The 16,003-nt window shown below is 44.8% G+C and overlaps 2 protein-coding genes across 3 annotated transcripts in view; one reads left to right on the forward strand and one right to left on the reverse strand.

Moving 5' to 3' along the window:
- Window positions 1-16,003, reverse strand: part of PHC2 (polyhomeotic homolog 2) — a 646,847-nt gene that overhangs the window by 321,165 nt on the left and 309,679 nt on the right. The window lies entirely within an intron of this gene.
- Window positions 4,750-15,708, forward strand: LOC144754803 (uncharacterized). The gene is made up of 5 exons (XM_078643025.1): window positions 4,750-4,881; window positions 6,900-6,999; window positions 7,119-7,217; window positions 7,358-7,498; window positions 7,680-15,708. The coding sequence occupies exons 1-5, from the start codon at window positions 4,828-4,830 to the stop codon at window positions 9,467-9,469; spliced, it is 2,184 nt and encodes a 727-aa protein (XP_078499151.1). The 5' UTR covers window positions 4,750-4,827; the 3' UTR covers window positions 9,470-15,708.

Genomic DNA, 16,003 nt, shown 5'->3' on the forward strand with positions numbered 1-16,003 from the left:
CATTCCAATTGGCTGCTAAAAGCCATTCAGAATAGTCCTGGTCAGTATAACTAGTATGCTGGGGGCACACTAGCAGGCAGAAAGAACATAAGTGATTCTCCAGTGTTTAGGCATGTAATCTGCCCCTTTCTCTAGTTCCCCCAAAAAGCAGATTTTGGTGGCTTCTTCTCTTTTCTGTACTTGGCTTCAAAGACAAACTAAAAAAAATAAAAAAAGAGAAAAAGAGAGAGAGAGAGAGAGAGAGAGATAGAGATAGATAGATATGTGGATTTGGCCCTATTTTCATTTCAACACAAATTTACACCTGTCCTATCAGAGATCATACTGCCAAATAGCATTACCATGAAAACAGAAGAAAGGTGAGAAAAAAGTTCCAAAAAGAAATGCAAATGCCTTACTCTCACAAGTGGCTTGGTGTTTATATACCAGTGTTCTAATGCACCTGGGTCCCATTATAAATGCTTACATGAATCATACATCCCTGTTTTTGAGCTGACCAGTATGCATCCTAAGAGGAGTTAGCTCACATGCCAGAGTAGCAGCTGTGTGAGTGTTTGTGTCTAACGGGGGTTCCTTGGAGTTGTCCTGACTACATGCCACATATTTACACTATATCTCATTCACAAGGACACAAACATATTTACAGCCTTCATCTGGTCTTCAGGGCCAGGAACATGATGATGTCCATTCTGAAGATTCTGACACAGCAAACTTTACCAAACTTGGCTGGTTATAGTCCCAAACTTAGCACCTTCACCCTTGTTAGGTTAAGGGGTTTTGTCCCATTTGCCAATGAGGTGCAGGTGCTTTTCTAAATAGACCTAATGAGAGCTATTGTAGCTATCTTGAGAAGTGGACTATAAATCAGTGGGGCAAACACTGGGAAACATGATGTGCAGTAAAAAGGGGGCATGTGAGTTTTGTCGCTTCTGAACCAATATGCAGCCGTGAAAGGGACCAGTGAGTCCGGGGGTTATTAGAATCTAGTCATTTTGAGTAAGGGGAAAAATCGAATGTACAGTCATTTTTCTAACTTAGTTGTGGTCAGCAACCAGATATAAACCCAGAAATTCATAACTAGGATTTTTCTGACAAAAATCTCACTACGTCCAATAAATGAACCACGGGCAAATGTAAATACAACATTTACCCATGAGCTAAGTTGTGTTGAAAAAAATGTAGCTCGACACAAACAGTTTGAAAATATTTGTATACGGTTTAATTGATGTTTTTAAATTTGTAATCCTTCCTCTTTGCAAGCTTTTCACGTTTGTAACAGCTTTGAAAGAACCCTTATGACAAGTGGGAAAGTGGCTGTGAATTTTATTTGTGCTACTCTCCTTTCTAAGCAGTTTTTAATCATCAGCATAAGTGTGGGCAGAGGCATCATTCTCAATCGTTTAAAAGGGCACACTGGAGAGTGTTAATCACTCTACTTATTGTAAGCTAAACTATGCACGCTAACCTAACCTTCTTGATGTGTGTGTGTGTGGGTGTGTGGGTGTGTGTGTGTGTCCTTTAAATTTAAGAGTGTTACCAGCTTTAGGTAACACTCACTTATCGGTAAATGTAAACAGCTAACAGATTTTTTGACAGAGGTACTCTTGTTTCTATTAAGAGCAAGTGACATTACTATTTACCCCAGATCGAGTAGCTGAAAACAACAAGCGATAAACTGGTACCATCTGGAACACTATGTTATCACATACTTTTGCCTGACTTTACTCAGTTGTGGTAAATCACTATCAAAGAACCATCTTGTCTCCACCACATTTAGGCTTCCCGGTTTATGGTATTTATTTTTTATTCATTTACCTCTGAAATATCCATATTTATTATGTGATTTTTAATCGGTATTTATTTGGATGTATTTTGTCTACTGGAAAGGAAAAGACTATTAAATTCTAAAAAAATGGTGACAATATTTCTGTGTTGAATAATAATGTAAATTAATCGTACATTTTATTTTAAATGTACAACAAAACTCTACAGCACTATTAGCTTACTTTTAAATTAAATATTTAACTAATTTAAATATATTAAATTACCAATATTTTTTAAAGATGTATTAAAAACATTTCACCTAAAGTAAAATATTTATATTTATTATGTACTAAAAATTGTAAAATGCTATGTGTAGAATTCATTTAAAATAATGTACGTTTTAAACTAAAGTTACATTTGTTTTTAAATTTGAAAAATGTTTATTAAAATATTTTATCATAGCATAACATGTCTTTTTAATTATATTTAAGTTTAACATTAACATTGTATATGTGTATTTAAAAAGTCTACATATATTAATTTAATTTAACATTATTTCCCATGGGGTTCTGGTTTAATTCCCTGCCCCCATTATTATCTACAGAAGGATGTTGCAGTATCAGTGGTTGGTCATGTGTGGTGCTGGGTTTACTACTGCACCTTTTCGGTAGTAGTAATTTCCACTTGTTAATGTGACTCCACCCCCTGTTTCAAGAGGTGGAGACGTGCAAGTCTACACTGTTTATTAACTTTACAATCATAAATGGTGAACAGCCAAAAGTAATAAACGTACTCAAAAGTGTAAAGTAAACTCACATGTGTAACTTACTCACAAGTGCAAGTTACCTTGGCGAATAGCCCAGGTTTTCTCTTCTCGCCCCGCCATGTAAGTTTGTCTTGACCAATTTGTCCTAAAGTAAATCAATTATAATGAACAGTCTGTATTGTGTGGATTACTACAATACTGATACTCCATATCTATGCATATTAGCAAATACATGTACTCTAACCATAATTTAGTAACACATGTATTGAGACCACATAAATAGATGCGCCAAACAAATCAAAGTATTGTCACGAACCACGTTTATATTCCTGTACTGTACCCAGGTCCGGTTGACTTATTGGGTTTACCCCGTTATCTAGAACGATTGACTTCTACAGTGGTTTCTAATTCTCAGGTTTAAGTGTTCCCTTGCTGAGGGTGTGAACTTATCTGAATACCGTTGCGTACTTTGCAGCCTGAACTGTTAGCTGTTCTGAAGTACTACATACAAATGACTCTGAAGAAACACACATCCACCTTAGCTCCTTACTCAATTTGACCTGAGGGCTATATCAGTCAACGGCAGGAGAAAAATATTCTGATAACGCTGCTTAAATGTAGATCCAGATGGTTCACCTGCAATTATATTATTGCTAGGCCCACCAATCACAGCACTGCACCTCAGCAAGAGAGTGGTTACATTAACTTGGAGTCACAATCAGTACACTTGGGCCTCTTCACACGTTTTAACATGAGGTAGGTTTTACAAGGAAACCTCCTGGGACCACTCTAAATTCAGGCTAGTCAAGAGACTTGGTAAAGAGATTATCAAGGCGTCAACCTGTAACTGCCTTTGAGCAGAGTAGTATATAGTGATACCTTCACTTCAACTCTGGCCTTAATTTTGACAGCTCCGGCCAGGAATCCTGGCCTTAAAAAGTGATGGGTCTAGTCTTAATTATGACAGGCCTAGTCTTAAACTCCTGGCCGGAAATTTGACAGCTCTGGCTGGAAACCCTGGCCTTAAATTTAACAGGGCCTGGGCGCAGGCTGTTGGCCTTGAACAGGCCTGGCCTTAAAAGGGGGGTGACATGTGGGGATATTCCCAAGAAGTAACAGGCTGCAAAACATGTGGTAATTGTGTACATGTTTTAAAAGTGCATATGAAAGTGCGTGCAGGCTGGAAATGTCTGTGCATGTTTAAAACTGGGTGTTGCAGACAGCTGCAGGCTGAACAGCTGCTGAACAGGCCTGAGTCCCCAACCCTGTGTGTTGGGAGATGTTTTTTTATGTTTGAAAAAAAAAAGGGGAGCTTTTAAATTGTAGCTGTTGGGAAACCCATAGTGTGTTTTAAAAAGCACAAGCCATGTTCAGCCACCCTGAGCTTTGAGATGTTGAAAAAGACAGATGTCATGGCAAGGTTTCCCCATGAGAACCTGAAATAGGATGCTAAGTTCTCGGCCGTAATTCACACACCTCCAAAGCCCCAGGGTCGAAACTGGACATGCTGGCCGGAATTGTGACAGTTTAGGCCACGACTTGATGACTCTGGCTGGAAAGATGACATGTGATGGGTTTAGTGATGGGCCAAAGGTCGGTTCCAGGGGGTCTCTACTTCCCAAGATAAGCCATTTTAAAATATGGCCCCAAGCACCCTACTCTTCCCCAAGATAAGCCATGAATGTAAGTAACAGATGTATACAGCGTAAACGGTGCAAGGTGAAAAAGACAGATGTCATGGCAAGTCTTCCCATGAGAACCTGAAGCAGAAGGCTAAGTGCTCTGACGTAATTCACACACCTCCAAAGCCCCAGGGTCGAAACTGGACATGCTGGCCGGAATTGTGACAGTTTAGGCCAGGACTTGATGACTCTGGCTGGAAAGATGACATGTGATGGGTTTAGTGATGGGGCAAAGGTCGGTTCCCGGGGGTCTCTCTTCCCCAAGATAAGCCATGAATGTAAGTAACAGATGTATACAGCGTAAACTGTGCAAGCATAGAAAAAAAGTTCCCATCCAAAGACCCCAAGACATTGTTCTAAACCCCCTCAAGTCATAAGGGGTGTGGGGGCTTCTAATTAGCATGCATGGACAGGTATAAAAAGGCCCCTCATGGAACACTGTCAAACACCCATTCCAAAAACTTCTGGGAGCGACTGCTGTGGATTGCTTTTTTTTTTTTTTTTTTTTTTGTTGCACTTTGAGTATTTCTTCACCAACAAGCCCTTCAACACCCTTGGGGAGCAAGTGGACTGTCTTGGAGTCACAGCGCCAACCCTTGGAACTTAAAGGCAAGAATGGACCCGAGCAACTTTTCCCAGATTGACGCCGCCTGTGAACATGTAGAGAAGGTAAATAAAGCATGGGCGCAAGGATGTATGTTTATGTGGTGTTAAAAGTATACAAAACTGTAGTTTTGAAAATGCTAAAGAGTACTTTGTAAACTGTTAATGTTTAAGGCGATGTGTTGTGTTTAATGTGAATAAAGGTGCCAATGAAGTTTTTTACAAGACGTGAAATGTAAATGTATTTAAAATGAATAAAGGCTGTGTTGAAGGTTTGAGTTTAAAGCTATGTGTGTAGACAATTAATGTTAATAGGGGTGGTGTTGTGGGGGATGGCGCAGAGTTTGCAGGCGTTTTTTTATTTAAGGGCATAATGTTGTAGGTCTTAGGAGGGTACATGCAGAGGGGAAACGTGCATTTTACAGTTCATAGAAACATTTAACTACACTGTAACGGTACCATAGGGGCTTTAAATAATATACATGGCATATAATTAAAAATAAATAATGCCTTGTTGCACTCACCAAACCGCTGTAGAGAGTTGGAGGGGTCCAGGGGGGCTCCGGGGGTCCTTGCTGCTCCTTGGTGGGGTCCTGAGGGCCTTGTATTTAAAAAATAAATAAACCCGGGGGCCAGTTGTCGAGGGGGGGGCTCCTGGTGGGTCGCCATAGTCCTTTGGGGTGTTATGGGGCTGTCTCTGGGTGTCCTGGGGGTCTCTGGGTCCCTAGTGCAGCGTTATTTTTAAAACAATGCCCCGAGACCGCTTCACCATGGCGCTGCTCGGGGTGCCGGTCTCCCGGTGTCCCAGGGCCTCCGTGGCCGTTCTTATTTAAAATAAAATGCCCCGAGACCGCTTCACCATGGTGCTGCTCGGGGGCTCTAGGGGGCGGGCTCCGGGTGCCCGGTGGGGCTCCGGAGCCCGTGTGCATAATTGGGCCGTTTTTTAAAATATATCCCCGAGCCCGCTTGCATCGGGGCGCTGCTCGGGGGACTCTGGGGGGCGGACTCCGGTGTCCTTGGTGCTGTGAGGGGTCCTGTGGGCATTTTCCCACGGCCCCACGTGGATCCAGCAGCGGCAGCATGGCGGCGTGAGCTTCTCCGGGGCTGCAGGGTTAGGGCCGCCCCCACCAGTGATGAGCTGGTGACATCACTGAAGGGGCGGGCCAAGCCTGCAGGCCCGGTGTGTGTTTTTTTTTATTTTATTTATTGAGAGATAGCGCGAACACGAAGGTGTTAGAGCGCTTCACAATAGGAACAGAACTGCTACATGAGAACATTACAAGTGAGCAAAATACAAAGGCAAACTTTACATTAAATGAAGCAAAATTACAATTGTGCGCCAACAGAGTATAAGAGGTAGTAAACGGTGCATTACAAAAGTGACAATCGTGAGTCAACAAAATACAAGAGGTAGCAAACGATGCATTGCAGGCGGAAAAAGTGACGTGTGCAGGTTACAAAAAGCGTACAAAATAAAATATAGAGGTATAATACTGCAATATATGTGAGACTGAGAGTTAGCATTGGAATGTGTCAAAGCGCTTTACACAAGAGCCTTATGTAAAACATAAGGTCTAAGAATTACAGGTGTTACATAAAAGATACAAACAGAAAAAAATACTGGTTGTTAGCGCAAATTACAAGAGCAGGCGATAAGTTACATGGACAAAAAAATTCAATGGTGAGCAAACAAAATACAGGCGTTATCAAACGGGGCATTACATGAGGAAAAAAAAGTGCAATGTGTGCAGGTTACAGGTAGAGGTATAATACTGCAATACGTGGTAGACAATGTGGCGTAATCAAGAGGGGCGCAAGCAGGGTGTTACAAGAGAAAAGAGGCGTGTACATGTTACAAAAGAGTGCCCAGCACTTAGGCGCAATGGTCGCAAGGTAGGATGTTGGTGGTACATTAAGTCATGTACCCAGAATTACAGGATATGGCGTAGGGTGCTTCTATTTATTTTAAAATGTTTGCTAACGCTATCCCCAAGGGTGCATAACTATTACAATACATGCTTTGCCGCTGTAAGCGTTTACTAAAACCGTTTTTATTTCTTTTTTTAATTTAATGTTTAATACAGATGCAAGACCCTGCAAATGCAACCGTCACCAATGTGCCCCCGGCGCTGGACCCAGCTGTAATAACTAGCAACGCTGGTCACCTGTCGACCCCACAGCCAGGTATATATATATATATATATATATATATTTAGAGTTATGTAGTTCTACGTAGTTTTGTACACCAGTCTCTCAGAAGTTCTCTTTTTCTAATGGGCTCTCATGTATGTATGCTTTTACAGCTTATGACCCTGACCTACAACAAGCTTTTGACGAGCTTATGGAGTACATCGAGGCTCAAGACGCTCTGAACAGTGTGCAAAACACTTCAGTTCCTACATGTAATTAAAAAGCCCCTGTTATTTTAAACTGTCTAAGACGCTGGGGAGTTGGAGGGGTAGGCCACAGTCCTGACCCTGATGGTGTATAGTGGGACTCCTCAGAAATATGACTAAGGCGGGGTATTATTTTTTCTTTACAGGCACCCCCACGTTATGCCCGAACGGCGTCGAGGTACAAGAGGCATCGCGAGAATCAAAAGAAAGCCCTTTGAAGAGGAAAGCTTTACCTTCTAAAGTGGGACCACCGTCAAAGAAAGGAGTTGCAAAAAGACCTCTATCAGGTGTGTTTGTTACAAAGGGTGTGAAAAGTACTATCGGTGTTACAGACTCTCAAGCAGAAGGGTACAACGACTTGTAGCAAGGCCTATATAAAAAGGCGGCGGTGTAGAACTTAGGATTGTGTGTGTGTGTGTTCTTTTTATACTTTCTCTAACATATATATTTTTTCTGTTTATATTTTAGAAGCGGCTCAGAAACATGCTGCTGAAGAGAGGTCGGCGCAGCCCTTAAGGGACATAACAGCAACCGTCCAGAACAACAGAAGCGCTACAAAAGGTGTGAGTAGGCGTGTACGCCACGAAAAAGTCTCCGCGCACTACACACCAAACATGATGAACAATCCTCTACACCAATCTATTCTGCACAGGGGTGGAGTCAGCACTGGCGGAGTCTTGACAAACACAGATAACACAGGGCAGGGTCTGTGTAAAACAGCTACAGTGGGTCTGGGCCCTCTCAGCGTATCAAAAGGGAAAGGTGTCTCAATCACTGCCGCCCTTAAGAAGAAACATAAGGACTCAGAGAACCTTCCCAACCCTTTAAAACGTGTGAAGTCCTCCAAGGTATTCACAGAGCCCCAAGCAGAACCCTTAAACTTAAAGAAGACGGCTCCGATGCTCCCAGAGGTCCAGGCAAAGCCCTTAAGCCCCGAGAAGAAGAAACCTAGGACCCCTGAACCCCATGATAGCCCCTTAGACCTATCTGTAAAAAAGACTGTTAAACCTTTGAATGAGGCCTATACACCCGTGAGCCCCAAGGAGGCGGTAGTTGTAGCTGTGGATGTAGAAGAGATGGCGCCGCCACAGCCCCCTAAAACATCGCGCCTCTCAAGAAAACATCTGAAGCTGAAACCGGGGGTCCCTAAGCTACAGATAGCAGCGTCCCTCAGCAACCATAATGCAACGCTGGATCCATCCAGCATCCTGAAACCCCAGACAGTACCAAATAAAATAACTGTACATGTAGAGGTACACGCCCCTGAGCAGCCCCCAAAGCCGGTTGTAAGTGTTCAGGCACAGCCTAGGGTCTCAACGGGTAATAACACGCAACCCCTAGAAGGGCCTTCTATCGTGAACACCCCAGCTCTTGAGCTGATTAGGGGGGTGGTAGACAGCCTAGGTAGAACCCCTGAAGCGGTGTCCCAGGGGTCTTTGAGCACAGCGGGTTTACAGAACCCAGCTAACAGGTCAGCACACCCTGACACAGGCATTTCAGCTAGGACCCCTGATTATAACGACAGCTCCTCACAATCCTCATACCCATTGTCCCCTAGTACCCCTCCGGGGGCATACGACCCCACCAGCCCTGCTGCCAGCCCCGCGCCCAGCCCCGCGTCCAGCCCAGCTGCCAGCCCCGTGTACAGTCCCGTGTCCAGTCCCGCGTCCAGCCCACCTGCCAGCCCCGTGTACAGGCCTGTGTCCAGCCCCGCTGCCAGCCACGTGTACAGTCCCGGGTCCAGCCCCGCGGCCGTCGTAAGCCCCACACAGCCCTCAGCAATAAGTGTGGATGACAAGACCACGGGGGCCCAGGGGGTACAGCCGCTTTTTCCATACAAAGTTTGCAATGTTCCATTCCTGTCCGCACCAGGGCGTTCGCCGGGGGGTCCTATTTCTAGAACACTATCGGAACAGGCTTTACAGAATGGTGCTAAGGCTGTTAGCAGTATAGATGGTCCTAAGACGTTGCAGCCATTTATAATGCCTCGCAAGGTGGGGCCCTCTAAGCAGGCGCAAGAGGGGTCTGTAAACACATATGAGGTATTTGCGGGTCATGTAAAAGAGATGCAGATGGCTGTTCGAAAACTAAAACGCCAGGCGCTCGCCGCAAACCTAAAATGGGTGGTGGGGGTGAACAAGCCCCTGTACACAAGTATGGCCCATCAGAAGATCGTGGAAAGGGTTGGGGTGTGTAAAAAAGTGATCATCCAGGAGTGTCAGGCGGCTGTGGCAGACATACATGCTATACGGGCGTGACTATGGCAACACCGGCCCCTAAAGACCCCCACAGCCAGTGGTGCTCATAAGAGGCCCCCAAAATATACCCGTAAGGTCCAGAGGTTAGTGACAAAGTCTGCACGCTTCTTAAGACTGCTCAAGCAGCGTACATCTGATGCCTCACAACCCTTCAAACAAGAAACATCTGTTTCCCTCGACCCCTTCAAACAAGGGCCCATAGTTTCAAGAACAGCTCCTGAAACATATAAACCAACACTTTACCGCCGACAATACATAGGTGCAGGGTCAAACATACCGAGGGTCGGCCATTTGAAGGGGGTAGGGGGGCGGACTTTAAAACTCCAAACACAGCAACATTCAGAAGGACCTAGGGGTGGAACTGTAGCAGCGGCCTCCATGAACAAGGCGTACAATGACACCAACCAACCTGTTCAGATAGGCTGGGGCATGGTATCTCGAAAAGCCTGGGGTCGTAAAAGAAAAAAAAAGTGGCTTAATAGTACAAAGCAACGCAGGCGCTTAATAAATAAGCTGAAGAAGGCTAGAATATGCGCTACCCGCAGGTTTACAAGGACTCCTGAGACAGGTCCCACCAGGACCCCCCAAAATGACACAACAGAGAACACCTCCGCAATTCACACTCCTACTGCTGAGGGCCCAGAGCCCTTGTGTTTAGAGAGGGTTAGAAGTTACACTCGCAATGTAGAGAGGTTTAGGGCCGTAGAACACTATGAGGAGTTTAGATTTATTAACATCCATCAAATAACATCATCCGATCAGGGTGTTCTGGCTATACATCAGGCTGTGCAGGAGCTCATAGAAAGGTTGTTACACAATGTGGGGCCTAATGACTTTTTCCAACTCCGCTTCCAGGGGCAGGGTTTTGACACTCCGTTGTTCACCAGGCGGAAGGCCCGAGATGTTTTTGACGCTGTGCAATTTTTAGAAAACCTCTCAAGGCTTTTACAGAGTAAGGCAGAACTAGTCGCCTATGGCACTTTTAGAGTCATAGCCCTCATTGTACGGGGGCGTGAGGGTGGTGTTTCCAGACCTTTAAAGAGCATACTCTACAGTCAAATAATTGGTAAGAAACAGAGGTGGCTGCTCAACTTTAACAGCCCCTCTGCCAACACATGTCTGGCGGCCAGCATCGTGGGGCTGCTGATGGCTCGCAAGACCCCTGACGCTGTCATCATGTCTAGAGCTGCTGAAGCCCATGAGGTTCTTGAAATACCTCCTGACCGAATGGTCGGCTTTGGCGATATAGGTCTTTTTGAGAACTATTTCGCCGTGACGGTGAAAGTTCTTCATCACAACGGTTCCTGGAAGTACTTTACAACAGGGGGCCCTGTGAGAAACAAGACCGTATATGTCCTCCACGCCGAAAATCTTTTTTACGGCATCTTGAACCTTAAAGGTTTTTTGGGTGTCAGGAATGTGTGCGCCCACTGTGACCATATATACAGCAATAAAACATACCACCAATGTGAAATGCATTGCAAGATGTGTCAGAGGGACGGCTGTATAGAAGACGCTACCCTGAAGGTGAGGTGCGGCACATGTAGGATGTTTTGTCGCTCGCAAAACTGCTTGAGCATACACGAGAAATCTTTCACATGCGTCCCTAAAAAGGACTGCAGTGAGTGTGGGCGGTATGTGGCAACGGATCACAAGTGCAAAGGCATGATATGTCCCCGTTGTCATGTGTCTTACGAGGCAGGCACCAGCCATCAGTGTTATATGGTTAAAGGTCTACCTCAGACCAAGACCGAGGACTATATAGTGTTTGATATAGAGTGCACACAAGAGACGGGGGTACACCAACCTAACTATATTTACGCCCACCATCTAACTTCCGACGACAGCTGGGAGTTTGAGGGACGAACGTGCGTTGGTGATTTCCTGAGCACTTTCATTCAAGCCAAATTCCAAGGATATACCATGCTCGCCCACAACTCGAAAGCCTATGACTCCTTCTTTATTCTACGAGACATGATTCGTGAAAAGATACCGGTGGAACTCATAACACAGGGGTCTAAACTGATGTTGATGACGGTATGCCCTTTAAAAATACGCTTCATGGACACCCTGAATTTCCTACCCATGAAATTGAGCAAGCTGCCAAAGGCCTTTGGGTTCCCTGGGTGTAAAGGTTATTTTCCACACTTTTTTAACACCTGGGCTAATCAGAATTATGTGGGACCCATGCCTCCTACCGACAGCTACGGGGTGGAATACATGATGCCTGATGAGAAAGTGAGCTTTCTACAATGGTACTCTGAAAACCGTGAAAAGGCGTTTCACTTTCAAACAGAGTTGAAAGCTTATTGTCAGGCTGATGTAATGATCCTGCGGCAAGCTTGTAACATCTTCAGAGATGCTGTGGTGTCTATGACTAAAGAAGTAACGGTGTTGAAATCCAAAACCCCTGAAACGCGGCATGCGGTCGAATACATAGACCCATTTCAAAACGTCACTCTGGCATCCATGTGTATGTCCATCTACAAACACATGTTTTTAAGGCCCGAAACTATAGCTCTAGTACCGCCAGACCTCTATAACGGTAAACAGAAACGTTATTCAACCCCCTCTATCCAGTGGCTCATGCACGTCTCTGAGAAGGAAGACATACAAATTCAACATGCCTTACAGGGTGGTGAATACCGCCTGGGGCCCTATTACCTGGACGGGTTCTCTGTAATTAACGGTGTGCCGACGGCCTTTGAATTCAACGGTTGTTTTTACCACGGATGCCCCAAGTGTTACAAGCCCCACGAGTATAACAAAATGCTGGGGTCCAAATTTGAACACTTATACAGACGTACTCTGACAAAGGCACAGTATGTTGAAAACCAGGGCTTTGCTATGCGAGTTCTTTGGGAGCACGAGTGGTTAGACATGTTAAAAACCGACACAGACCTCTGCTCTTTTCTTAAGAACCGTGATTTACCCACACCTCTGGAACCCCGCGATGCCTTATTTGGGGGGCGCACAAATGCCATACAACTGTACAAGGCCGCTGGTGAGGGTGAGAAAATACACTACTATGATTTCACCAGTCTGTACCCTTTTGTGAACAAGATGAAGTTGTACCCGCTGGGTCATCCCACCATCATCTATAGAGATTTTAAGCCCCTATCCGAATACTTTGGGCTTATCAAATGTGAAATCTATCCTCCTAAGCAGCTTTACTTCCCGGTGTTACCATGCAGAGTCGATGGCAAGCTGATGTTCCCCCTCTGTCGAACATGTGCGATGCTTAAAGAAGTTGACGGTTGCAGACACACCGATGAACAAAGGATGCTCACAGGGACCTGGTGTAGCATCGAGGTACAAGCTGCCTTAGAGAAAGGGTACAGGCTAGGTAGAGTGCACGAAGTGTGGCATTTTAAGAGCACTACAACACAACTCTTTGCCCCCTACATTAATTTGTTTCTCAGAGACAAACAGGAGGCCTCAGGGTATCCTGAATGGTGTACTAGTCAGGATGCAAAACAGAAATACATCGACGACTACTACGCTCACGAGGGTATCCGTTTACGCCACCAGCTGATAGAGGTCAATCCTGCACGCCGCCAGTTAGCCAAACTCTGTCTCAACTCCTTATGGGGAAAATTTGCACAGCGCACAAACCTTTCAAATACTACCTTAATATCAGATCCTGATGAACTGTTCAAGTACCTGTTTGCCCCATGCTACGAGGTGTCCAGCTGCGACTTTATCGATGACGATACCGCTGCTTTGTGTTGGAAATACGCCCAAGAGTACCCCACATCGAGTAACAACATAAACATTTTCATAGCCTGCTTCACGACTGCCCACGCTCGTCTAGAGCTTTACGGGGTTATGGATAAGCTCCAGGATCGCTGCTTGTATCACGATACAGATTCTGTGATTTTTCTGAGCAAGCCGGGGGATGAAGACCCCCCTCTGGGAGATTATCTGGGTAATCTAACCAGTGAGCTAGATAAGGATGAGTTTATAAAAGAATTTACGTCCTCCGGACCTAAAACATACAGCTACCGTACCAACAAGAACAAGGTGTGTATGAAGGTCAAAGGGATAACATTAAATGTCAGCAACACCCTAAAAATCAATTTTGATAGTTTGAAGAATCTGGTGCATGAATACGCTACAGCAGACGATTCTGAGAATGCTAAAACCATAGTCGTGAACCAGCCCTGCATAGTCAGATCCAAAAAGAAGTGGGAAATCACAACCCAGCCTCTACATAAAACATTGCGAGTTGTTTTTGATAAAAGGGTCCTGACCACCGACTATAAAACACTGCCTTATGGTTACTAGACCCATTAGAGAGACAGCCGCCACAGCATGGACACTAGGTTACAGCATCCGTTCTCCTGCGTGCTAGCAGGCCCCTCAAACTGCGGGAAAAGCTACTTTATAAAAAAGCTCTTAGAAAATGCCGGCTCTGCTTTATCACAAACCCCTAACAACATTGTGTGGCTTTATTCATGCTGGCAGCCTCTTTATACAGATTTGGGCCGCCGGTTCCCACATATCAAATTTATAGAGGGTATACCGGATAACCTCAACGATGATGAGCTACTACCCCCAACCCTTGTAAATATGATAATTGTTGATGATCTGATGCGTGAAGGTGGTGATCATCCCGAGTTAGAGAGAGCTTTTACCCAATATTCCCATCATCGTAATCTAAGCATCTGCTACATTGTGCAGAACTTGTTTTACAAAGGCAAGAACAGTAGGTCTATAGCTCTCAACGCTTCATACCTTGTTTTATTTAAAAACCCTCGTGACAAACAACAAATATCCGTCATAGCTAAACAGATGTACCCAGGAAACACACACTTCTTCATGGAGGCCTTTAACGACGCTACAGCAAAACCCCACGGGTACCTGTTGGTAGACTTAAAAAATGAAACTCTAGAAGACTATAGACTAAGGGCTGATATTTTTCCCCCAGAGCTACCAGTAGTTTACACCCCAAAGCCCAAGACCAGGACCTATAAAAAGCAACACTGATGTATTTTAGAACCATTTACAGCCACGCCCTTATAACGCACAGTGGTGACCATGTCTGCACACCTACGCCGCAATTTAGCCCTCCTGAAAATGCTTGTTAAAGCCAGTCCCCAACATCGAAAGGCCATCCTGGGCACCGCTTCTGACGATTTAGTGGCTGCCATTTCAGAAATAGCCCTAAACACCCTAAAAGGCAACGTCCCTATATCAAAGCGGCAGTTACAGGTTCTGAAGAAGAAGAAGGGGCTTATCAAGAAGCTCAGTAATAAAAGGGGCTCACTCATAACAAAGAAGAAACTGGTGAAACAGTCTGGAGGTTTTATAGGTAGCTTGCTGGGGATAGCTATACCTGTAATTACAAGCCTCCTCACGGGTGAGTGATGGACCACGCCACAAAAATGTATCTGGTTCCTAGGCAGCAGATGGAGCAAATGGGGTCCACCAATGACAACGCCTGGGATATCCGTAGAAATGAGACTCTACGCCTGGATACTGAAATTAAAGACATTTTGAGCAGGACTGATCTAAACCCCTATGACAAGGCTAACCTTTACAACAGCACTCTCAAAAAATTCTTAAATTACTACACCCAGTGGAATACCGAGAAGAACAAGTTGACTCTATATACCCCAGACTCTGAACAACCAGCTGCTCAGGCCCCCGATCCGCAGCCCCTACAACCGCCTCCCGATGGTGCGACAGCCTCAGATACCTTTGTTGGAGACCTCCTAAAAAATATAGGTCAAAGGCACAGAGGGGCTGCGCAGATGCTCATGAGTAAACTAGCCGCTTCTAAAGACCTAACCTCTTGGAATGATCGCGGCGAGTTCCTCTACAAGGGAAAGCCTGTTGCAGGGTCGCATATGTACGATCTAGTCAAAGGTCTCACACACCCCAAAATCCTAACGCCTCAAAATGCCCCGAGAGGCTGGGAGCAGTTTCTGAAGGCCGCTGCTGAACTCAATATACCCTCCGCGCTTGTTGGTAATAATGAACACCGCCGCCTGCTAGACAATTTGAAGAGTCCCCTACTGCCATCGCCTACAGGCTCTGAAGGCCACAGACTATCCCCTAAATGGACTACTCCTGCACCGTCGGTGCCAGCTCGAAAAAAAAAAAAGACATTGCCCCAGCCACCCTTCGCATGGATTTTTGATTAAGTGTGTGTGAATTTTTTATTCCTTGGTTTCTGCAATAAAGTTTTGTCAACTACATATTTTGTAATAAACACCTTGTTATAACTTTACAAACCGTCTCAGTCGTCTTTCAAAAAACATTTTATGGTGCATGTATATTGAAATAACGAGTCTGAATGCATGTTTTTAAAAATATAATGTCTTTTATTTTAAACGTTCAACATTAAGCATACAACTGTTATAAACTCTTACAGTTTTGACAAGGTACATATTCAGTTTTCACAGGTCTGACCGACACCCTGGTGTTTTCTTTTACATATCTCACAACTATACGGTCATTGTTAACAAGATCCCCCGGATATAGCTTTAAGAAATTTCTAAACGAAAGACCCTGTGACATTTTACTGAT

This window comes from Lissotriton helveticus, chromosome 5_1 (genome assembly GCF_964261635.1).
Source record: "Lissotriton helveticus chromosome 5_1, aLisHel1.1, whole genome shotgun sequence".
Lineage (NCBI taxonomy): Eukaryota > Metazoa > Chordata > Amphibia > Caudata > Salamandridae > Lissotriton > Lissotriton helveticus.

What these genes read in the sequence shown, in the direction of transcription:
- LOC144754803 (XM_078643025.1), top strand. Translation starts at nt 4,828, where the DNA reads ATGGACCCGAGCAACTTTTCCCAGATTGACGCCGCCTGTGAACATGTA. An exon ending in CCTGTCGACCCCACAGCCAG is followed by an intron (nt 7,000 to 7,118) that starts GTATATATATAT and finishes ATGCTTTTACAG; the next exon opens with CTTATGACCCTGACCTACAA. An exon ending in TGCAAAAAGACCTCTATCAG is followed by an intron (nt 7,499 to 7,679) that starts GTGTGTTTGTTA and finishes TTTATATTTTAG; the next exon opens with AAGCGGCTCAGAAACATGCT.